General features: G+C 45.4%; 1 protein-coding gene across 7 annotated transcripts in view; it reads left to right on the top strand.

Annotated features, from left to right (window-relative positions):
- CLPB (ClpB family mitochondrial disaggregase) overlaps positions 1-24,562 on the top strand; it is a 179,218-nt gene that overhangs the window by 89,259 nt on the left and 65,397 nt on the right. For all 7 annotated transcript variants that reach the window (XR_009542451.1, XM_060159912.1, XM_060159908.1 and 4 more), the window contains one exon: positions 16,956-17,053. Coding sequence is in view for 6 of the 7 variants with exons in the window: in XM_060159912.1 (XP_060015895.1) it covers positions 16,956-17,053 (98 nt within the window). In the remaining variant the exon portion in view is untranslated. The remainder of the gene's footprint in view (positions 1-16,955; positions 17,054-24,562) is intronic.

Raw genomic sequence — 24,562 nt, 5'->3', positions numbered from 1 at the left:
TTGAAGTCAGTAGATAGCCCCTGAAGTGATTGTCTATTGTTGACTGGTTTAGCAACTGTAGTGATTTTTACTTCAAAAAAAGGTAGAAAATAAAAATTTCAAGAAGTACCAGAGGATGTATAGTGAGAAGGAAGTCTGCCTTCCACATGCCTGGTCTTCCTCCTCAGAGGCAACCACTGTAGCTTTTCCTATGTATCCTCCTTAATGCTGCTGTAAACAGATTATCACAAATTTAGCAGCTTAAAACAAACCAAATTTATTATCTTACAGTCCTGGAGATAAGTCTGAAATGAATCTCACTGGACGAAAATCAAGGTGTCAGCAGAGTTGCGTTCCTTTTTGGAGACTCAGAATCTGTTTTCTTGCCTTTTCCAGCTTCTTGAGGCAGCCCACATTCCTTGTCTCAGTCCCCTTCCATCCTCAAGCCAGCCACAGTCCCTCGAGTCTTTCTCACATTTCATCACGCTGACAGTGACTCTTCTGCTTCCCTCTTTTACTTGTAAAGGACCCTTGTGATTACATTGGGCCCACCTGGATAATCCAGGATACTCTTTCCATCTCAAAGTCACTGATAAGAAACCTTAATTCCCCATTGCCAAGTTAACTTTATATATTCACAGGTTCCAGGGATTAGAACGTGGACATAATTGGGGGCCATTATTTTACCTACCACACTATCAGAGATATTTTATAAATGTTTTATTTTTCTTCCTGTTTTTGAATAGTTAATAGTTTTGAATAGTTAACTTGTACACAGTACAAAATTCAAAAGGGTTTTCAGTGAAAAGTCTTACTCCCACCCCATCTCTAACCCAAGTATTGTCCAGTTTCTCCACTGTATCATTATTAGTTTTTCCCTTGAAATTAATAAAGTCTATGGGGAGACATTTTGAAGGCCATGCAACTATCCTTTTCATCAAAATTTCCCCCCTAGACTTAGCATCCACTGATGGTTCTTTCCTGAATAAATCTTTATATGATGGTTGCAAAATGAATATTTTACATCTTTCCCAACTCGAGTGCTCACTCCACAGTTGACCAGTCAGCACCTGGCATTCTATGGTCAACAAGAACCCCTTTTCTCCCATTTATCTCTTTATTGTCAAAATGTGCTTGTGGATACTCTTGCTTTAATGTTCTAGAATTAATTACTGACCTTAGTTGTTACATTGGTGCTAAAATTGTCTCAGATTTGGCCAGGGTGCTATACCCCCATCTTTTTTTTTTTAATTTCCATATTTTCTGGCATAGCAAGATGTTTCAGTCTTACCTTGGATCCACCTTGCCATTGCCCTGGAATCAGCCATTTCTCTGAAAGCCCTACAACTTTTTAGTGGGCAGTTGTATTAGAGACTGAAACATGAGTAATAGATGTGCTTATTACACACATGCATAGACATATACACACATATATGCATATGCACATACCTGTTTTAGAGGTCCTGAGAACACTGATGCCTCCCATTCCAGTCCATTGTTACAGCATTCTTCCTTGTCTTCACACATTTCATATTTCTATGCCCCTTCTTCTGTAGTGAGAATTCTGGCTGCAAACAGCACTGGTACATGTACTCATTTGCTTAATCCTATAATACATCTAAAACAATCTTTAGACCTACTTCAGCTAAACCACTATAGGAAACAAACTACTAAAAGAGTTCAGGTCAGAATTTGTTTACAGTTCTCACAGCTACTCCATCCAAGGCTAAGGGTATATAGTCAAATACTGGTTCCTCAGTTACTTAGGTGGGTGTTTTACCCTTCAGGGTGTTTATGTTGTTCGTTTGATATACAGTTGGGTTAATTTTTTTAATATTCTTTCAGTTTTAGGATTTTTCTCCTCTACCTCTCCTTGTTTTAATTTTGTTGTTTGAACATGTAGAACATTAACGTTTTTCTAAAAACTGTACAAAAAGGTATACTCAGAGAAGTAAAACTCCCTCCTGTGTCCCTTTCAACTTTTTTCTGCTCTCCTTAGTAAGCCCTTGTAGATAACCAGTTTTGATTGTTTTCTGGTTTATTCTTCCTGTATTTCTTCGTATAAGCAAATATATGTGTGTTTTCTTATTTCTCCTTTTTCCTACATAAAAGCATACTATATATGCTCTTCTGAAGTTTGCTTTTTTTTACTTAACCATATTTCCTAAAATTCACTCGGTATCATTTCACAGAAATCTTCCTTATTTTTTACAGCTGCATAGTAACCCATTGTGTGTATGTGCTATATATCCTATGCTTGATTTCCATTATTTTACAATTACAAATAATGCTATGTGAATAACCTCTTGCACATACATTTGGGGATTGTGGGAGGTGCGTCTCTACAGTAAAGTTCTAGAAGTGGTATTGCTGGGTCAAAGGATAAATGTATGCCCTTGGTTAATATTGCAAATTTCTCCTCCATAGAAGTCGTGCCATTTTGCATTCCCACTAGTAATGTATGAAAGTGACTGTTTTCTCACAGCCTTGTCAACATCGTATATTGCCAAGCTTTTGAATTTTTGCCAGTCTCATAGGTGAGATACAGTATTTTGGTATAGTTTTAGTTTAATTCTCTTATTATGACTGAAGTGAGCATCATTTCAAATGTTTAAGAGCCATTTTTTCTCCATTTGTCAATTGCCTATTCATGTCTTTTGCCCATTTTTCTCTAGGACTTTTGGTCTTTGTTTTCCTCTTGATTTTTAAAAGTTCTTTGTATGTTAAGAATATTAGCTATTTATCTGTGATATATATTGCAGATATTTTCTCCCATTTTGGATTGATATGGTTTTAATACTTCTCATATAGTCCTAAATGTACAGCCAGGACTGAGAACCACTGGGATAGTTTGTGCAAATTGGAACTATTTCTTTTTAAAGGAGAATGGATACAGAGAGAAAGGGACAGGGGCTGAGGACTCAGCCTTGGGTGTCACCCATGACTTGGGATAGAAGAATGGACAGGAACCTGCAAAGGAGACAAAGATTTAGGTATTATGTATCATATAAATCAAGGTAGAAAAGAATCCAAAGGGGGCAGGATTGGTCAGCATCATTGGTTACTACAGCCATGGGCAGAGGAAGAAGAGGTTTCTGGGTGTGGGTGGTAATGAGGTCCATACCCTTACCTCCCAATACCACTTCATCCCTTCTCGTTCAGGCTGAGAGAAGATGCCCCGGATCTCTGTGAGTGATTTTGTTCAGCATTATTACCAGGGACTACAGGAGGCCTCTCCTGACAAACACATTGAAGGAACATAGCTCAGTTGCATCATAACTAGGGCATAATTATTCAGTCAGCAAATATTTATTAAATTCCCACTGAGTGCCAGGTACTGTTCTGGGCATGGGCTATCACAATAAACCCTCATTTTTAATGTGCTTCTCTCTCACCACTTTCTAAAAAGTTGGAGGTTTCCTTTACCCAAGTCCATCCATCTGGTTTGTCATGAAGCTTCAACTCTGAGACAGACTTGGTAAAGTCCTTAGAATTAATTAGGGAAAAGCACTTTTGAGAAACAGTGGAATCATTAGCACCAGCAAGAAGCTCTGGGTTGAAAATGGTCCTCTTGGTATAGATTTCAAGTCTATTCCCCGTCTTCTCCTTTTCCTAATCTCCCCACTACCCTTCCACTTATACTTTCAGTGACTATTGCCTGGTGACTGTGGTTGGGTATGAAGGAAGGAGTATTAACTGGAAGGGTCCGTTTGGAAGTGGCTCCTGGTTTTTTGTTTGTTTGTTTGTTTCAGATTTTTTTGGCAACAGTTTTATGAGGGAGATGAGTAATTCCTTTCAACCTTGATGGGGGGTTGAAAAATAGACATCAGTGGTGAACAGTTCCTGTGCCCAGAACTGCAGCCTGTGGCATTTAATATCATAGTTAAAGATACTTGCCTCTGTATTCCTGATTCTCTCCATTCTGGGAAGTGCAGTTAGCAAAACTATTTCATCAGTTTCTGTTTCTGTCGCTCTTCTCAAAGACAACTGTAAATAGGGCCTCCTGTCTTCCTTTAAGGTCAGAGTGAAAGTCTGTATATTTGAGTGTACTTCATTCCAGTTAGCCTGGCTCAGCCACCACTCTGACGTGCTGGTACTTCTCATTCAAGCAGAAGGCTTTACTTAGCTTTGGGAATAGACATGTGAGTGGAAGCCTAAGCCATCTCTTGATAACCCCCTCTTCCCTGCTATGGACATTAGGCTGGGATTGGTCAACAGAAGCTTAAACATCTGGTCAGCTCAGTCCTTTGGGGTGGTTGGTATTTTATAGACAACCCATCAAGATTGATTGGCCTCGTAACTGAATTAGCCAGATGTGTGGGCATTGTGTGCCCTTTCCTCAGCCTCCTTCAGTGTTGTTAGATGGAAGCAGACATGCGATTAGCATGTTTGAAGATGGTGTGCTTTTAGCGCACGAACAAAAGCTGCTGCCTTCTGCAGAGACTGTGGCTCTGCCCCAGACGTCAGCAGTATAATTATGACTGCTAAATTCAGCCCAGACCCCAGGCTTGGCTGCCTTGGTCTCAGCTGTCATTTGCAGGAAGGGGAGGAGGGGCGCTGAAGCCCGGAGACCCAGGCTCTTATTATAGTTCACTTTGAACTCTGCTTTATCCAGAGTCTCTCCCTCCTTACTGACAATTGCTCCCAGCTGCTTTCTGGTCACAGAGCCTGCTGCCACTTCTGAGCATAGTCTGTGCTGGATTGTAGGGAGCACAGGGGCTGGCCTACTGAAAGCCCACAACATACAGGAAACTTGCCCCAAATGAAAATGAACTAAGGATCCCCATACTTCCAACGTATATGTCACATGCTATTCAGAGCATTATCCCTCATCTAGAAAACCCCTACCTTAGGTTTGCCTTGAACATAAATCTTTGGCAGGAGTTTTTGCTTTTGCCCTTTTCCTCACCTAACTCTGTATGTGAAATATTCGATATGTTTGAATGTTCATTTCCATGCTTTTGTATCACCTCTTTTCTAACCAGACCAACCTGCATATTTGCCTTCCTTAGAACACATCAGGCATTTTCATGTCTCTAGTAGCTCTGCTGTTGCTTCATATTCTGTAGACATCTCATGCTCAATGTATCCAAACCCAGCCCTCATACTTTCTTCTGTATTCCCTAGTTGGTGAATGGCATCATCATTACTGGTCACCCAAACAAGAAAGTGTTTATAAGTGTCTGATGACTTCACCCTCACTTTCCACCAAGCCCATCTTTCTTAGAGTTTTCTCTCAAGTTTATCCTCTCTCCTCTGTCCCCAGTATCCTAGTTCAGACTTCATCACTCTCACCTGGACTATTGTAAGAGACTTTTTGTTGGTCTCCCTACCTCTAGGCTCCTTTCCAAACCTTTACCCTGCAAAACCCTACCACTCCCCTGTTTTGAAACCTTCAGTAATTTCTAATGCTTGTGAGTTAAGCTCATATGCCTAACCCAGCCTGCAAGTCTTTCTGCAGTCCACCAGGAATCTTCTACCACCCTATCTCCAAGAGGGGCAGGGGACAGTTGTTTGCTTCAGGATTGGGACCAGAGCTTGATAGGCTTACCAGGGGCATGCCTGCAGCCAGGTGGGCCTGGGGACACAGGAACTGTCTCTGCCATAGGCCCATTCAACTACTCATTCCCTAGCATGGAGTCTTTCCTGCCTCCAAACCTTTGCTCATTCACTTTTCTGTGCCTGGGATGCCCTTTCCCCACTTCACCACCTATCAAACCCCTACTTAGCCTTCAAGAGCCAACTCATTTATGTCTCTTCTTGTCACTTTTCCTGGTTCGCCTACCTGAAGTGAATCACTTCTCACTCTGTTACCCCACAGCAATTTTAGGAAGCTTATTTTTGGCCGAGCCGCGTGGCATGTGGGGTCTTAGTTCCCCAACCAGGGATTGAACCCCTGCCCCCTGCATTGGAAGCATGGAGCCCCTACCGCTGGACCGCCAGGGAATTTTATTGCTTTAAAGATTACAACTGAAGTTTGAAAAAACAGAGCTTAGCATGTGTCTCCTCATATATCCTCTTCCTTCTGTTCCTCTGATTCTGCTGCCAGTAGCCCTGAGTAGGTCTCTAACCTGTGGAAGGCCACTCAATCTCCCTTCCATCTGCTAAAGAGTTAGGGTGGCTGGCTCCCTCCTCGACACCTCCATCTCTACACATACACCATTAGTGAGAAATATTATAGGAAGGAATGCTTAATAATGGTAATTGTAGTAAAAATAACAATAGCTGTCATTTATTGAGTTCTTACTTTGTACCAAGCTCTAGACTAAGGCTTTTCTCTCTTTCAGTACTTAAAATATCTTTGCAAGTTTAATACTCTTATTACCTACATTTTCCATATGCATACTCAAAGGCATTAGGCTGTTAAGTAACTTGCCCAAGCTCCACCACTAGTAAGTGGCAGAGCCACTGTGGTATCTGTGATTATGATCTCAAGAGCAGAGCTCCAGTTATGTTCCTGGAGAGTATACAGGGTTCAGCATAAAATAGGTGCTCTGGAATGTTGGTTGGTTGATCACATGAATGAATGGATCAGTGTTCTCCCCATTGAACTTGTCTTCAGGCTTTTAGAGACTGGCTGAGCATCTGTAGCTTATGCCAAAAAGTATGGATTTTGTCTCATTTCCTAATGCCCAGCTATACACAGACGTGTTCCCTCCCATTCAGTAACAAACTGCCTGGAACTCTTTCCTGGCTCATATTTACAAGAGAATGTGATAAATTCAGTATTGATCCCTCCTGTTCCACTGTAAATTTTGCAAAAGATGATTAAATAGAGAAATAGAGTCTTCAGGCATTGTGGCTCAATATGTTGTGGAGTGGCGTATCGACCTCCTCCATCCAAAGGCAGCCAGTGCCTAGCCCTGCTGCCCCAGACCAGTAATTAAAATCCTGGGAGACTGGGATTTAAAATCCAATCATATCCCTGAATCAAGCCTTCTAGCCTCCCCATGTGATGAGTGCAATAAGGTAACAGCAGGAGCATGTTTATGTCTGTGCTGAAGCAGTCCCCATAGGGTGGGTAAGAAATGGAAAGTTGGGTAGCCCCGCTGGCTAAATCACTTTGCCCTGACACCACAGCCACTTGTAAGACAATCTGTAGATACATAAACAAGTCCCAGCCAAAGACCAGTTTGGACTGTAAGAGCAAAATACCATGCACAAAAATTCACAAATTGTGCTTCAGTGTACACTTCTATTCCCACAGCCAGTAGTTGGTTTACACAAATGATTTGGCCTTGATTAAACTATGACCTTTAGTAACCAAACGTGTGTTTGAATTTCCATAGGAACTCTGAATTAACCTGAGCTGAAGTCAGCCTTCCCTGTCCTGAGGCCTGTAATCAAGGCCTAAGATACTATTGAAATAAACTTGTCCATCTGCTTTCAGCAGGATCAAGAGCTCCCTGAGAGCAAGGACAGTGTCTTCTTATTCACCTTTCTGTCCCTGGCACCGGCATGGTGCCAGATGCATAGAAGGCTCTCCAAAGGTATCTCTGAGTGAATGAATAAACACAAATTAACAATCTCGAAAAAAAAAACCTCTGTCAACTGATGTGTAGGTAGCAGACCTACCACATTGTTACCCATTCAGAGCTTGAACACTTCAGTGCTGGGGAACTCATTTGTTCCTGAAGCTGCTCACATTCTATCTTTGGATTTTCTGATGGTTAGAATTTTCTAATATTGAGCCAAAATCTGCTTCCAAGGGTCTTAATTTTACTGTTGGGTTCATGTAGAATAAATCTAATTCCTGTTCCACATGATGGCCCTTCAAATACCTGAAAATTCAGGCATGTTCTCCTGAGCTATCTTTCCTCCAGCCTAAACCTCCAATTCCTTAAACCGTGTTTCTCACTTGGCTTCTAAACCCTTTCTTATCTTGATCACTCTTCCCAGAACAGTCTCCACTTTGTCTGTCATCCAAAACCCATGACTTCCCATTTATCTCCATTAATTTTCATCTCATGTGTTTTAGCTCTTAATGTCCATCTTCCACACAAGTATTTGGTACTCTTCCCACCCTAATCTGACATCCATAGATATGATGAACAGGCCATCCCCATGTCAGGGGTCAACATGCTGAACCAGGACCAAGCCTTTTTGCTGCCACTGGAAACTTGCTTTTTCTTCACCTCTGATCTGTCAGTCACTCCACCCTGCCGCTTGGGTCTGGTTAGTCCACCGGTCACTGACTAACCCTCCACACTGTAGTGACATGGAGCACACATTTCTGCATTGTGTCCTCAGTGTTGTCCTGAGACACCCCAGCACATGTCTGAAGAAGTCTACATATGCCCTAACTGTACCTGCTTAAGCAAACACATGTAATCCTGGTGAAGAAAGGAAATGAGGTTAGTCTGGCATGACTGGGTTTCTGTGAACCCATCCTGATGCCTAGGGATCATCACCATTTCCTTTTCTAGGCCTTCACAAAGCATCCCTTTAGTAATGCATCTGCTTCTGGAGACAAGACACATATGGGTGAAAAGTGTGTGATCAGATAAGTACTCTAGGGCTTCAAAGGAGGAAGTTGTCCATGTAGGCTGCAGTGGTCTGAGAAGGCTTCAAGGCAGGGGAGATGGAGCTGGTCTTTGCAGAATGTTGGGTCTGAGTGGTAGGCAAAGAGGCGTTTGACACACTGAAGAGAATGGTGAAAACCCAGTGTAGTCTAGTCCCTCTGGTCAGTGCTGGAACTGAAAGCTCATGGGGTAGGGCTCGAGGCAAGCAGAAAGAGTCCTGGACTGGAAGGCCTGGGTTCTAGCTTACACTCTCCCACTCATTCTCCATGACCTTGAGCTCTGACTTTCCCCTCTCCAGGCTTTCTCCAGTCTTTTTTTCCCTTAGTTCTTATTATAGCACCTTCTGCTCTAAAGCTGGTACTCTTTTTTCCATCTCCCCAGCTACACTGTGTATGGCTCCCTCTGAGTCGGGGGAGGGATTCATCATCCTCTTCTCATCCTGACACCACACTATATTATCATTGTTTCTGTACCTGTCTGTCTCCTACCAGTCTGGGTTCTCCCCCAGGGCAAGAACAAGTTTGATTCCACTGCGTGCCCAGCTCCTGGCCCAAAGTCAGTACTCAGTGAATTTTAATGATGGAGCCATAAGGCAGTAGCTCTCTGTTCCATGAATTTTAGAAATCCACCTCCCTGAAGGCAAGGGTTCCCAACCAGACTGTGTGTGTCAGAGAATTAGGACTTCCAAATGACATTCTGGGCGCCAGCTCGGACTTCTAAATGACCTGTTTGGGGGCTCCCCTGTCACCCCAGACAGGGGAGCCCTGAATGGGAGGAAAAGGAGTTCCATTTCGTACCCTTCTACAAAGCTGTCTGTCCCAAACCTGCCTGTCCCAAACCTGCCTCTGGAGACCCGCCCCACCCCCATCTTGGTTTTGGATCATCTGAGCACATTGCAAGGGAAGAGGAAAGATGATTTTTAGTTCTTTTTGAGTCATCAGGCCTTTGGAAGGTAGCACTGTGTGGTGGAAAACCAGACCTGTCTTCTTTAAAAAAAAAATTTTTTTATTATGGAAAATTTCAAACATATACAAAAGAGAAAAATAGTATAATAAGTCCCATGACTGTGGGCAGATTATTTCAGTTCTCCCCACTTCTGTTTTCTCAGTCTTTGTATGATGAAAACTGTATATAAAGGCCGTAACACCCAACAAATGTTAGCCAGTCTCCTTTCACCTTGCTCTTCCACTGGACTCAGTTATCTGTGAAATGGAAAAAAATTATACCTCTCCTGCTTTCTTCATCAAATTCTTATTAAGAATTAAATAGAAGGAAGTAGTTGGCACAGGGTATGGCACATAATAAGAACTCAGTAAATGTTCTTGGTTACCAGGGAGGCTGATCTGCAGGTGCACATGTACGCGGGTGTATGCATTCTGTTGAGAATGCTCAGTGGTTGGTTTAGGGGAAAAGCTCAGGAACCTCAGCTCTGTTCCCAGTGCTGCTGTGCTGCCTGCAGCATTCTGGACAGGGCTCCTCTCTCTCACCTTCAGCCTCTGGGAACACACAGAAGAATCAGTCCATCTCTGACCTGAGGAGCTACACACAGACTAACTCTGAAGATTAAACAGAGATGGACTCCCAGAAAAGGGAGGAGTGGGAGGATAATAGGAGCCCATAGATGATGAACATTGAGAACTGGAAGGGCGAGGAGGCTTCCCAGAGAAGGGCCCTTGAAAAGGGGGTAGGGTCTGGATAGTCAGGGAGACAAGGAGTGGGGTTCCAGGCATGAGGAGTGTCCCAGACAACAGTGTGGAGGTGAGTGAAGGTGAGTGTGGAGATGGGACAGGTGCACGGCATCTCTCATGTGGTCGTCCTGTCTCTCTTGGAGCGCTTCCTTGATGGGGAGCTCGCAACCAAAAAGAATGGATGGCTCCATATTGATGTCTCTGATCATGGGAAAGATTTCCCTTATATTCAACAAAACCTTCTAATTGGAAATAGTAAACAGACTGTTAAAATAGTGAAAATCAGGATGAAGGTGCTAAAGGAGCCAGCAGTAAAAATGGAAAGGAAGAGTGAATGCAGAAGTTATTACAAAGAGCATTGTACAGCCAGTACAATCTTTCTCCCCACCAATAGTTTTCAAGCTTTTTATCTTATTTAGTTCAAACAGAACCCCTAGAGGTAGGCAGGGCAGCAGTCATTACCACCAGAGAAATGAAGCAGGACCCCAGTCATACAGCCAGGGAGTGGTGATCCCCATCCCTACTGGCTCCCAGGCTGTGTGCCCTTTTAGGGGGCAGGGAGCCAGCTGCAGTTAGGGGAAGGGGTGAATCATGGAAACTGCAGTGGTGGTAGATCTGGGTCACTAGAAGGCCCCAGTGGCTGATAGAACTGTGGGGGGTGGGAGGGAGTGGGTGAGCATGTCAATATTATTGATAATATAGCCTCACACATTTGTATAGGACAGTTACTGGGGTTTTTTTTTAAGCTGTCTCATACGCATCATCTTCTTAGATAGTCACAGAGATAGCAGAGGGCCAGAACAGAGTGGCGTCAAGGGAGGAGGGAGTAACATGCCTCCTCCCCTCCCCACCTTAGGCTTGCTGTCAGCACAGAGAAGATCTGAATCCCATCTCCCACTCTGATTTTAGCACTCTCCCCAGGAAGGGCAAGTGGGCCTCTCTCTCCAACCACTTCCTCCCCACTTCCCACCCACAGAGCACTGAGGGTGTCGGAGCCTGACCTGATCTGTCACCCAGACAAAGAGGTGTCTAGAACCAGCAAAGAGACCGGGGGCTTTGGCCCACAGGAGCAAAGAACATGGTCACACACTTGCTGTGAGAAGGGCTTTTCTGGGTCAGGAAGAACAGCCATGTTGTGTGTGCCCTCAGAAGATAGCACATGGAAAGAAGTCCGTTCATTTGGTAAATCTCATTGAACACCTGTTCTGTGCCGGGCCCTGTGCTGGGTAGTCAGGATATAGCAGTGGATCAGCCATGGTCCCTGACTTCTGAGGGTTCTCAGTCTTGGATGGAGACAGACTGTTTTAACACAGGGATCAGTGTAGTAAGATAGAAGCAGATGGGCCTGTGGGAGCACAAAGGATGGTACCACGCCTGGGGTGGTAGGGAAACAAGGAAGATTTCCTGGAGAAGAAGCCTGAACTGAGTCTTAAAAGATGAACAGGTGTTTACAGGAAGTCCAAGGTGGGAGTGGGGTTGGAGAGAGAGGTTGGGGCTCATGTGAAAAGAATCTTCCCTCAGTTTAGTGGCAGGAACCCCTTGGTAGGCCATGAGCTTGGGACTGGGTTCTGGGCATGTTCAGGGAAGCCAGAATGACCCACCTGTTTCGAATGTAGTAGAGGGGAGTCTCTTCTTAAGGAATTGGAAGAGCTCATCATTAAGGTCTTTTTCCACTCAGAAAGCCTATGATTATGTCAAACCTAAAGCAGGTGCTGTACCAGAGAAGAGCAGCAGGCTCCCTGAGCCCCCGTGGGCCAGGCCTCCTCTCCCATGAATACCATTTCCACTGCCTTATCCTGCCCTGGGTGTTGAGACCCAAGCCTGTCACTGGCACCAGCCAGGACCGGTCCAGGACCATCCACCCCCATCCTACTTTCCTGGCCCGAGCCCTATTGACAGATCCCCCAGAATCTGAAGGAATTCAAAACAAATGGTTAAGAGGATGGAGTTAATAAAATTTGAAAAATTGAGGCCTGTCACTCCACTAAACTTTTTTCAATACCACTGACAGAAACATATTTCCCCAATGAGTGACCTTCCACAGTTGTAGGGGGCAGGCGCAGCCGCAGCAGTGCTGCCAGGGAGCCAATCTGCTGTTTATCAAATATTATAAGCTGGGACACACTAATCTGAAGCAGGGAGAGGAGGGGAGGGGTCCTGCACTATACTGCCTGGGGTGCTCCAGGTGTTGGCCTGAGCCCCAGACAGCCAGTGGGAGGTGACGGATGGCCTGCGATTAGCGCTCCCCACCTCCGCCCAGCCCTCTGACTTACTTCCAGAAGCCTGACCCTCTAGACCAGCTGCTTGGCCCGGAGGGGCCTTGGGTGGGAGGCAAGGGGAGGTCAGGCCAGGGCATGGGCCATCCTGATGCCCCTGGAGAGAGCAGGCGGGTGAGGCCCAACGTGGTTATTTATTGGAGTGTAATGGTTTGTGGCCGTTGGTCGTGGAGGTGAAATCGATCAGTTGTAGAAGTCAGGTTCCATCAATTATTACAGCAATTAGTCAAGCCAGAGCATCAGAGCGAGGGTGCAGGGGCTGGGGGACTAATATTAGATGGACATTATCCATGATGCCCCTGCCTCAGCCTTCCTAAAGTGGGAGCAGCCGTGTTGCCCTGAGGCTCCAGAACCTTGGGGAGCCTGGCTGGCTTTCCCGCTCGGGGTGGCTGGGGTCGGGCCTAGCTGAGAGCCTCCTGGGCTGGTGACAGGCCCAGCCCTGCTTTAAAAGGCATCCCTGTGCTGGCTGGCCCCGGTGCAGAGATGCCCTACCTATCCCCATCCCATCCTTTATGAGAAGTGACATGACTCCTACTAGAAACTACTCAGTGGCCAATGTTTATGGCACACATTTTTCATTCTGTAAGCAAATATAGATCACTGACAGCACTTGTTTGAAGCTTCTAATCTCACCCTCTGGTCTTCCACTATCTTCTTCTCTCACCTCTCTTCCTCTCCCCCTCCCCTTCTCTCTCCCAATTTTTTTTTCCTCTCTTAACCATTTATCTTTTCTCTTTGTTCTTCTCTTCTTTCCCTTCCAGAGGTCTCTCCCTCATCCCCCTTCCACTCTAGCCCATATTTAGTGACAGAGCTCCCCCTGAGGCTACCTGAGAAAGGAGAGGCCTTTCAACTGCATGACTGTAGCTCTCTTTCGGCCCTCCCTAACTGTGGTCCAGGAGCTTTGGGAAAGGGGAAGATGATGTCTGCCACTGCCCGTCGGGTTCTCAGTGCTGAGCACCAGAGAGAACAGGGCTGGGCTGGGAAAACTGGGCCAGGCGAACAAGCCCCTTAGCGCTGTGTTCCTTCCTGAGCCTCCACAGTCCTGCTGTCCCTCCTTCAGCACACTGATCACACTTGGCCTGAGTTGTAGTTGCATGGTCACCTCTGGTCCCCATTAGCTTCTGGAGAGCTGGAATTGTGCCTAGACTCGAACTCTAGATGGCACCTAATCTTTTTTTTTTTTTTTTTTTTTTTAATTTTTGGCTGTGTTGGGTCTTCGTTGCTGAGCGTGGGCTTTCTCTAGTTGCAGCGAGCGGGGGCTACTCTGTTGCAGTGCACAGGCTTCTCATTGCGGTGTCTTCCCTTATTGCGGTGTCTTCCCTTGTTGCGGAGCATGGGCTCTAGGCGTGCGGGCTTCAGTAGTTGTGGATTGCGAACTCCAGAGTGCAGGCTCAGTAGTTGTGGCGCACGGGCTTAGTTGCTCCACAGCATGTGGGATCTTCCCAGACCAGGGATCGAACCCGTGTCCCCTGCATTGGCAGGCAGATTCTTATCCACCGCGCCACCAGGGAAGCCCGACCTCATCTTAAAGACAGGAAGAGGAGCCTGCAGAAGAGAGAAGGAAAAGTCACAGGGTGTGAGGAAAACCTGAAAAGTGGTTTTTAGAACTCAAAGGAGAGAGTGGCCAAGGTATCAGTTTCTACAGAGTGGTCAAGAAATGTAAAAAAGAAAACTCTTCATTGGCTTTGGCAGTCCCCTATCTTCCTATATACAGGGCCCTGATACACAGTGCCCAGTAAGCACCAACAGAATTGAAAGAAAAAATGAGGCTCCAGCTGAGCATCTGAGGACTTGCCTGCTAGTTAGGAAGAACCCAGGCACCCTCCTTATTAGGAAGGTTGTATTTTATCCTGTAAACAGTAAAAAACCACAGAATGATTTTTCACCAGTGGTGTGTCATGGCTGTCCTGGTGGGAGTGTGGAGAATTGTAGTCGACCAGAGTTCGACTCCTGCTCCAAACAAATGACTTTGTGACCTTGGCTAGTTGTCTCACTCCTCTGAGCCCAGTTTCCATGTCTGTAGCATGGTAATTTAATTCCTGCCCCTCAGGATGGTTGTAAGGATTTAATGATATAACGTATATAAAGTACAGAGCGCCGTGCCTAGCACATAGTAAGTAAATACCCGTGGCTATTATTCTTATTATCATCACCACTTCTAGATATATACCCGAGACATGAAAACATACGTCCATGCAAAGACTTGTACACAGATGTTCATAGCAGCATATTCATAATAGCCAAAAGGGGGGAACAACTCAAATGTTCATCAGCTGGTGAATAGGTAAACAAAATGGGGTACGTCCATAGAATGGAATATTATTCAACCATAAAAGAAAGAAGTACGTGCTATATTCCTACATTCATGTTGTAGCATGAATGACATGTGCTGCAACATGGATGAACCTTGAAAACATGCTAAATTTAAAAAGCCAGACTGAAAAGACCACATGTTGTATGATGCCATTTATATGAAATGTCAAGTGTAGGCAAATACAGGAACAGAAAGTAGGCTAATGGTTGCTGGGGTTGAGGGGAATGAGGAGTGTCTCTGATAATGGTGACGGGGTTTCCTTTCAGGATGATGAAAGTGATCTGGAATTAGATAGTGCTGATGATGTATGATGTTGTAAGTGCATTTAAAACCACTGAATTGTATATTTATTTTTTTGAATTGTATACTTTAAATGGTATGTGAATTATATTGTAGTAAAGATTATTTATATTAATATTTTATACCAGATTTTTATTAGAAAATAGGATCGTATATAAAAGTATTAATTTTTCTTATTGACAGTAAGTTTCCTTGGCCTGGATCATACTTTCTGCTCTCTGTTCGTTTCCCCTCATCCTCCCACACCTCTTCTCTGCAGCCCAGGCAGACAGCCACTTGTAAATGCTTAATGAATGTTTGCCATTGTCGGTAAGTATATAGTCCTTTAAGAAGCAGAGAGTTGGGCTTCCCTGGTGGCGCAGTGGTTGAGAGTCCGCCTGCCGATGCAGGGGACACAGGTTCGTGCCCTGGTCCGGGAAGATCCCACATGCCACGGAGCGGCTGGGCCCGTGAGCCATGGCCACTGAGCCTGCGCATCCGGAGCCTGTGCTCCGCAACGGGAGAGGCCACAACAGTGAGAGGCCCGCATACCGCAAAAAAAAAAAAAAAAAAAGAAGCAGAGAGTTTCAATAGGAATGATTTTATATCATGATATAAATGTTTCCTCAGCCTGGGATTGAGAAACACTGATTTTTACTGTCCATCAACAAACAGTGGCTGGACATCCCCCCGAGCCAGGCCTCGTGGTGACACGGCCTTACCTGTGTATTTAGTGTCCCCAGCCAACTTATTATATCCTGTGGCAGGGACTGTGTCTTAACCCTTCTTTACTTCTAGACAACACTTCCCTAGCAAAAAAGAAGATCAAGGAATACTAGTTGACCACTACCTTAATGTTCCATTTAACACATAGTTCTTGAGAGAAGTGCTTTTAGAGCAGGGCCAGATCTGAGTCTTCCATGTTCCCAGGCCGCACTCATTCAAGATTTGACAAATTGAATGGAATTGACAGTTTTTGAAGAGGAGAGTGAGGTGCTCAGACCTAGGCTTTGGGAAGGAGATTCTGATAGCATGGGGGTTAGAGTAGCCTTTCCTCCACGACTGCCTGTCCACAAGGCTTTGCACCAAGTGGACACTTTATTCAGGGCTCATCAGCTGCCGGCACTTAAAAGTGAGAGAAGGTAGATGCATGGCCCCCAGCAAGCCTCTTCTTTTTGTTATACTTAAAGTTCTTTGTCTTCAAATCATAGGAACTAATGATTGGAGGAAATGCCTGCCTGAGTGCACAAACTCACCAACAAGTAGCACCGGTGAGGGCTGGCACAGCCAGGTTGCTGATGATGACCAGAGGACTCAGCTGACTCTGGTAGGCAGGAAGTGTCCAGAAGGAAGAGAGCATTAAAGGAGAGGGAGAGGCAGAGAGCAGAAAGAAGGGGGCCTTTTCACGGTTATTTCGTATATTCTGTGCTTTAGATTTTTATATGATTTTGATGAATGAATATTCATCTGTGTACAAACGAATTTGATAATGCAGGCATTTTAATGAATAACGCATTGGTGTTGGGGTGTATTAATCTATGTGCGTGTTTGGTGTATTTTTTAGCATGTTTGGCTGTGTGTATTTTTGTATGCACAGCACACCTGTGTGTGTGTATAGCATATCTGTGTGGGTGGCACCTCTCTGCATGGGTGGTGTGTTTCTGCACGTGTGCATGCCCATGTAGGAGCCTCAGTACCCTGACCACTGTGTCAGAGAGGACTGAGAACTCCTCTCTCAGAGTAGCTTAACATGTATTTCAATCTCTTAGGTTTCTGTTGCTCCATATTTCTGTGGGCATTCCTTACACTGAAATCAAGGTACAAGCCACCTCTGAGGGAAGGCCGAGAGTCCACTGATCACTCATAGAGGCTCTATTTCTCCTCCTCCTCCTGCCAGGAGCTAACCCCCTGCAGAGGAATGAAATGGGACACACACCCTTGGATTATGCTCGAGAAGGGGAGGTGATGAAGCTCTTAAGGACTTCTGAGGCCAAGGTAAGTCTCAAAGAAAGGAGAAGGCCTGTGGGCACTCCATGCTGCATTTGGTCTTTCACTCATTAAATTATGTCAGGCTCCACACCAAGGGCCACTTCTCCTTAGGGGATTATTGTCTATTTAAATTGAAATACAACCCCCACTCTCATCAAGAATAGGAAGCCGCCCCTCTTCCTGACCAGGAAGAGGCCTGGGCCACTTCTGTCTTCTGAGGACTTTCAAATTCAGATTTTGAGGTAATGGACCTTCCAGCTCCTTTTCATAGGAGGAAGGACAGCAAGACATAAATCTCAGCCTAAGTACTATTTCCTCAGGCCTCATGTATTCTTTAGCCTCATCAAGTAATCCTTTCCCATCATCACTCCTTCTAGAGCTATTCCCTGACCTCTTCCCTCCACACACACTCCAGAGAGCCTTGTATGGAATCTGAGCCAAAACAATCTCCATCTTCATTTGATCTTCTCAACCAGACTTTTGAACCTTCTGAAAACAGGCTGCCTTCTGCTCCTCTCAGCCACCCAATTATATCTCAGAAAGTGCTTGGCAGAATCCAAGAACTAGAATCACAAATCTCAGAGCTGGCAGGGACCTGAGAAGTCATCAAGTCTGGTGATGGGAAATCTTATCGAAGTCTAAACAAATAAGTCAGAGGAAAAGAGAGCTGTTCTTGTTGAAGGAGAGGTGGCCCAGTGCCCTGCCCACCGGACTGTCCCTACCCCCCAGGTAACCTCCCTGAAGGCTGTGCTGTGGGCACACATTTTAAATCTCTGAAACCTAAATCAAATGACTTCTTTTCCTCCTGGGGAGACTGGACCCCAGGGATGTGGTGTGACTTGCATTTGGTCCCAGAGTGAGTTACTGTCAAAACCGTAACTAAGACTTGGACAGGGGGTCATATAGTAGGTTCACTGGCAGGACTGGAACTGGAAGGCTTGGTTTCTGACTCTCAGTCTTGAGCTCTTTCCAGCAGCGTGGAGTCTCTCATTGGCAAACTGGCCGAAGTGCTTTGAGATGATTAAGAGTGACAGGTCCCACCTAGTGGCACATATTCTCTGTGTCTTGAGTAAGAGCACTTAGGTCACCGGACTAAGACAGACAAGACAGGGGTTGTGATCCCAGCTCCCCCACTCACTGACTGGGTGACCTCGGGTGAGCGCTTCCGCTCTTGAAGATCAGTTTACCTTTATGAAAACATTGTGACTAAGTGGTTTCTAAGGTTCCATTCAAAATACCATTGTCTGTGTAGCAGTCAGGATAAACTAGGTCATGGTATTGTAACAACCCAAAATTTCGGAGGCTTAAAACAGCAAAGATTCATTTTTACCTCATGCTACACATGAACGTCAGCAGAGGCGGGTTGTGCTCATCCTAGGTCCTCAGGGACCTGACTGGCAGAGCAGCCACCCTCTGAAATACTGTTGCTTGCTTACAGAGAGGAGAGAGTGCTCTGAAGGGCCTTGCATCTGCAGCTAACTGCTCAGCCTGGAAGTAGGACCCTTTACTTCCACTCACAACTCACTGGAACTAATCCCATGTTCCTGTCCTGTAGTTGGGTCAGCTTCCCCCATGCCATAAGGAAATCCCTGAGCACTGTTTCAAGTCACCTCAGGGACTGCCTCCCCATCATTATCTCCCTTTTCAGGCCAAACCACTGTCCCCTGAGAGCAAGTGCTGCACTTGGCCAAAAGTACCCATATTTGTCAGGTGGTGTGACATAGGGCAGGCCCTGGTCTAGTCATGTAAAGCAGGAGAACAGGCCACTTAGTGCCAGAGAGGGTGGAAGGGTTAGGGCTGCAGAGGGACCCTTAACAAAATTTGGCTGCCCAAGAAATGGCCTGATGTCAGCCACATCAGTACAAAGCTGGTGTCCCGAGTGAATACGTGGCAGTTGCGTCCTCTGTGCCAGTCAGATCCTTCTGGACCACAGAGGGCAATTGCAGATGCTACCTTCTGAGTAGACTGAGCTCTTAGAATCTGTGCAGAGGGGGGCAGTAAGGAGGCAAGCAGAACTGTGCCATGAGAAAAGGCCGAAGGCAATGGGGCGTCTGGCCCGGAAAGGAGAGATGCACGTAGACACAGGGACGACTGGGGGGGATGGGAGGGAGGAAATTAATTCAGTATTAGGACTAGGACAGAGCCAGGCCTATCGGATGGCTGCTGCAGGAGGAGCTCCCTCCCAGAGCTGTGACCCCAGGCAGGGACTGCCTTTAGAGGCTAGAAGACCACTCAGAGCCAGCCCAGGGGTTCTGTCACCTCTCAGCTGGAAGACTTTCTCTGTCGTCACCTCTCTGCACTTGATCCCTTTACCCAGTCTGGATTTCCTCCTTCCGAAATGTTCACCTGTCTGCTGAGCACTTCCACTTGATTGCTCTGCAGTCCCCTCAAATTCTACCCACGTGAACCACCCTCACCTCTCCCTGGATGTCAGCAGCGTTGTCTTTCTCTTAGTTGCTCAGCATCTCCATGGTCACCTATTCTTTCCGCTCTGCTTTTTTCCTCCAAGCTGCAAAAAACTGCCTTTTCAAAATTGTGCGGAAGAGTTTTGCGGAAGAGTTTCAGGGGAAGAACACTGCTTTAGACTGGGTTCTGTCTCCCTCTGCCAGTAAGTAAGCAGCAGCTGCTCCTTTCTGAGTTCAGGCCCCATGTCAGTAACATAATGATTCAGGCCTGGAGGGTGCTGAGGCTCCAACCTGAGACCTCATCTCCTGGCTCTTTGTCTAGATATAGGTTACCACCACTCTGATCTTATCTTCCTCCCCTGCTTTCCATCCGGCATCCCCCTGCCACCCAGCTCAGCCTCTTCCACCTTCACCTACCTCTATAGTCAGTTATGGGCTCTTTATAGAAAATTTGTAATTATAAAAGTCATCTTTCCCATTATGGAAAATTTGGAGAGTAAAATGAAGAGAATTAAATAAGTCAGTACATATTTATGAATGACATCTGTGTGCCAGGCTCTCAGCTAGATGGGAAGAAGACAGCTGGGTGAAACCCTCAAGGAAGTCCCAATCTGGTGAGGATACAGGCAAGTAAAGCATGATACCACCAACTCATCAGTCCCAGGGAAGGCCAGGGACAGGGACTATGGAAAGCCAAGGTGGCTTCTAATACTGCCTGGGAGATCAAGGAAGGCTTCCTGGAAGAGATGTCAACTGAACTGAATCTCAGTTAAAAACGTTTTAGCCTGATAGCTTGACTACCTGTACATAACTGCTATTAATGTTTTTAATTATTTATAATAATTGTAGGTACCATTTATCAAGTGCATCTAGGCACTCTGCCAGGTGTTCTAATATATATTTTTTCTAATCCTGTAACAAAGCCATGAAGTAGCTCTTATTCCCCACATTTTACAAATGAGAAATCTGAAGCTGAAATAAAGCATGTGACTTTAGAAAATCAAGCTATTATTAGCAACTATTGGGATAGGAATCAGAGATTTCTTCTTATGATACTACATTTGCCTTTTCTGAACCATATCTATATGTATTTATATAACTGGTCTTTTTTTTTTTAACCTGGTTAGTAGCCTACTGTATAAACCGCAGGGGTCTCAAACTGGCAGCCATGTTTTATTTTGCCAACTTTTTTTCTTTTTAAATGTGAGTATAATGCCTTAGAGGTTGGAGCGTGGACTCTCCAGCCACAGGCACCTATTTCCTATTGTATTATGTGCTTGCCTGTCAGACATTTGTATTTCCTACTTGGTCCTGAAGGTGTTATGAGTTATGATCCTAGTTCCATATTTGGAATCTGCTTTTTTCACTTATTATTTCTTGATGATTTTCTCATTTTAGAATTATCCATAAGCCTAATTTTTAATTTTCTTCTGCCTTTTAAAATGTGTCACTCACTTATCTAAGAATCTCTGTCACCTTAGGTGGCTTAAATAAGTTTCTCCTCATGGCTGGTTTGCTCAGTTCTCTCAGCATTCTCTGTGTGCAGAAGCCCCTTTGGGCCCCCTGAGAAGATCCAGAGGTGGATGAAGCCCAGCTCCTGTCTCCTGAGCTGGCTGTTGGGAGAGGAAGATGGGGAGAGGCAGGCACTCTTAGCTCTGATACGCACAGACTGACTTGTACCTTAGGAGGGGTCCATACAGAGTTTGTGGGGGCCCCAGGAAAGCATGGATCACCTCCAGACAGAATAAGCAGGGCAGGCTTCATAGAGAAGATAACTGTGATCTCACTTTGAAGGATTTCAGTAGCTGGAGAGTTTAATACTTAAAGCTTAGACCATTTCCACATCTTAACTAAGAGATGAAGGAGAGGTAGAAATCTCTCTCTGTGCACACGATGGCAGATAAAACAAAAATATAGGGAGCTATTCCATGATGAATATTCAGCTGAGGGGGACGTGCTTGTGCCAGCCCGCATCTCCACTCCCAGATCCTCACTCCACCGAGACTCACGAGGGATTTATTGCTCATTTTAATCACATCCAGAGAATGAATTGGCAGGAATATTAGGCAGATAGGCCTATCATATATATTTTATTTGCATATCCCAGTGACAGAATCACAAGCACATTTCCTATCTCTGTATTTTTTCATTTGCTTCAGGGGTAGCTGGGGATGCAGTGCTCCCCTGAGCCCCTCATTCTGGGCTGCAAGCCTGGGTGCTCCCATCAGATCTGAAGGAAGCTATCAGGAGAGAACAGGTGAGGTATACAGGAGGGTAAGAGAGTTATGTTCCTCCTGGCTTAGGGAAGAGCTATCCCTTCCCTGCCTTGCCCAACCTGCTCCCTGCTTCGCATCTCATTTCGAGAGCCACTGTGCCGCATGCCTGGCTCTGTGCTTGGCCCAGACGGCCCAGACAGCACCATCTGACCTTCGTTACAGGTTCTCCATGGGCCAAGAACAGCACTCCATGCTTTACAGGGACAGGCTTTTGCTTTCTTTCTTTTTCTTTTTGCTTCTTTTTTGTGTGTGTGTGGCTGCGTTGGATCTTCATTGCTGCGCACAGGCTTTCTCTAGTTGCGGTGAGCAGGGGCTACTCTTCATTGCGGTGCGCGGGCTTCTCATTACGGTGGCTTCTCTTGTTGCAGAGCACAGGCTCTAGGTGCACGGGCTTCAGTAGTTGTGGCACGTGGGCTCAGTAGTTGTGGCTCGCGGGCTCTAGAGCGCAGGCGCACATTGTGGCACACAGGGCTTAGTTGCTCTGCTGCATATGGGATCTTCCCGGCCCAGGGCTCGAACCTGTGTCGCCTGCATTGGCAGGCGGATTCTTAACAACTGCGCCACCAGGGAAGTCCCTTCTTTTAACTTCTCAAAAACTGTTTGTTGAAACATATTTGTATAAAGTACGCATAAGTATACAGCTCACTGTATTTTTACAAGCTGAATATACCTGATCAAGAAATAGACTATTACAAGTACTCATTTGCATCATACTCCCCTCCAGTCACTACCCATCCCTAAGGGTAAGCATTGTCCTGATTTGTTTCACTTTTACTTTTACATAATTTCAAAGATAGTACAGCAAATTCCCATAAACCTTCACCCATAATACCAGTTGTTAACATTTTATTGCACTTGCTTTATTACTTATGTATATATAAATAATATATAGAGAGAGATATGTATAATTTTTTCTGAACCATTTGAGGGTTAAGTTATATACTCGATACCCCTTTACCCCTAAATACTTGTATGAATTTCCTAAAAAATAAAGGGCAATTTTCTTATATAATCTCAGTACAATCCTTAAAATCAGAGCATTAATATTGATATTAACTAGTCTATAGATGTTATTCAGATTTCACCAGTTGTCCCAATAATTCTCTTTACAAGAAAAGAAAATTCTGGATCTGAAGCTGGATTCAGTTTTCATGTCTCTTTGGTCTCCTTTATTTTTTAATTATTTTAATTTTTTTTTTTTTTTTTTTTTTTTTTTGGCTGTGTTAGGTCTTTGTTGTCGCATGTGGCTTTCTCTAGTTGCAGCAAGCGGGAGCTACTCTTCGTTGCGGTGCGCGGGGCTTCTCATTGCGGTGGCTTCTCTTGCTGTGGAGCACGGGCTCTAGGTGCGCTAGCTACAGTAGTTGTGGCACACAGGCTCAGTAGTTTTGCGGTTCATGGGCTCTAGAGCGCAGGCTCAGTAGTTGTGGCACACGGGCTTCATTGCTCCGCGGCATGTGGGATCTTCCCGGACCAGGGCTCGAACCCGTGTCCCCTGCATTGGCAGGCAGATTCTTAACAACTGCGCCACCAGGGAAGCCCTGATCTCCTTTAATCTGGAACAGTTCCTAAGTCTGTCTTTCATGACCTTGACATTCTAACGAGTACAAGCTGGTTATTTTGTAGACCGTCCTCAATTTGGGTTTGTCTAATGTTTCCTATTACTCAACTCAGATCATGCATTTCTGGCAAGAACACCCTCTGGTGCTTATTTTCAATAAATTCGTTAGGTAACCCCATGCTAAAAGTAGGAATATGAAATTTGTGTTTTAAGTCTCATCTTCCTAAACAGGCTCTGAACTTCCTGAAGGCAAGAACAGGTCTTTTCTTATCTCCAGGGTGGAAAGTGCAGGCACTGGAGTTAGACTACAAGGGTTAGTGTTCTGCCTTTATTACTTGCTACCAGTGGGACCCTGCTTTAATTACTTCATCTCTGGACAGTGAGGGAGGAGGAGATCCTCTGAACTCCACAGGGCTGTGAGACGTAGAACAGTTGGTTCTAAATCAAGCAAGACTCATCAGTCCATGTTCAAACTAGTGAGTGGAAGTTTGAGGAGTAACAGGATATTTTCACAGTCACTGAGTCCCACCCCACAAGGTACTTATTAATTACAAAGGGAAAAATTTTGGAGAAACTTAGCACAGACCACCTTAACCAAGTGATCAAAATTAACATCCCCAGCCACAGGTACAGGAGCATCACGTGCCTCCTGATGTGATGGACTGAGGAGAACATAACCCATTTTCTCACCTTAGCCATTCCTTGCGCCTCTTAACCTTCTCTCACCACTCTTGTCTCTGGATTAACCCAGCTATTTGCAAAGGAATGACATGATCTGATTTACATGTTAAAAATATGGCTCTGGCAGCAAAAGGAGGATCGACTGGAGGAGAGGAGAATGGAATCTGGGATGCTGACATAGTGGTTCTCAAGTCTGATGGGACTGATGCCTGCTCTGTACCCAGCTTTCCTCTACAAGGATGTGGATTCTGAGCTAGTTCAAGAGACTTTGAAGTCCCTTAGGTGCCCCTCTTGTCCCCCAGTCTCCTCTCCTGTCTGCGCTGTATTTCCCAGGCTCCTTTGTTGGACCCCCTAGGCTCCTCTTGTCATCACCCCCCTTCTCAGGACTCTTTCCATCATCCCACACCCCTCCAGTCTCATCTGTTGCCCCATGGTCCCCTTTGTTGGCCTCTGCACCCAGTCCTCTCTGTCCCCCACAGCTTCAGGGCATGGTAGAAGCACTGACTGTGATGTAAGTTGGGGTTGGATCAGGGAGTCAGGAGGATGGGGCATATCTGAGTGTGTGAGCAGCCAGTGGGCTCTGCCCTGACCTCCC

Source organism: Lagenorhynchus albirostris, chromosome 9, assembly GCF_949774975.1.
Source record: "Lagenorhynchus albirostris chromosome 9, mLagAlb1.1, whole genome shotgun sequence".
Classification (NCBI taxonomy): Eukaryota; Metazoa; Chordata; class Mammalia; order Artiodactyla; family Delphinidae; genus Lagenorhynchus; species Lagenorhynchus albirostris.
Note: the sequence above shows the minus strand (reverse complement) of the source record. Positions and strands in the feature narration are given on the sequence as shown.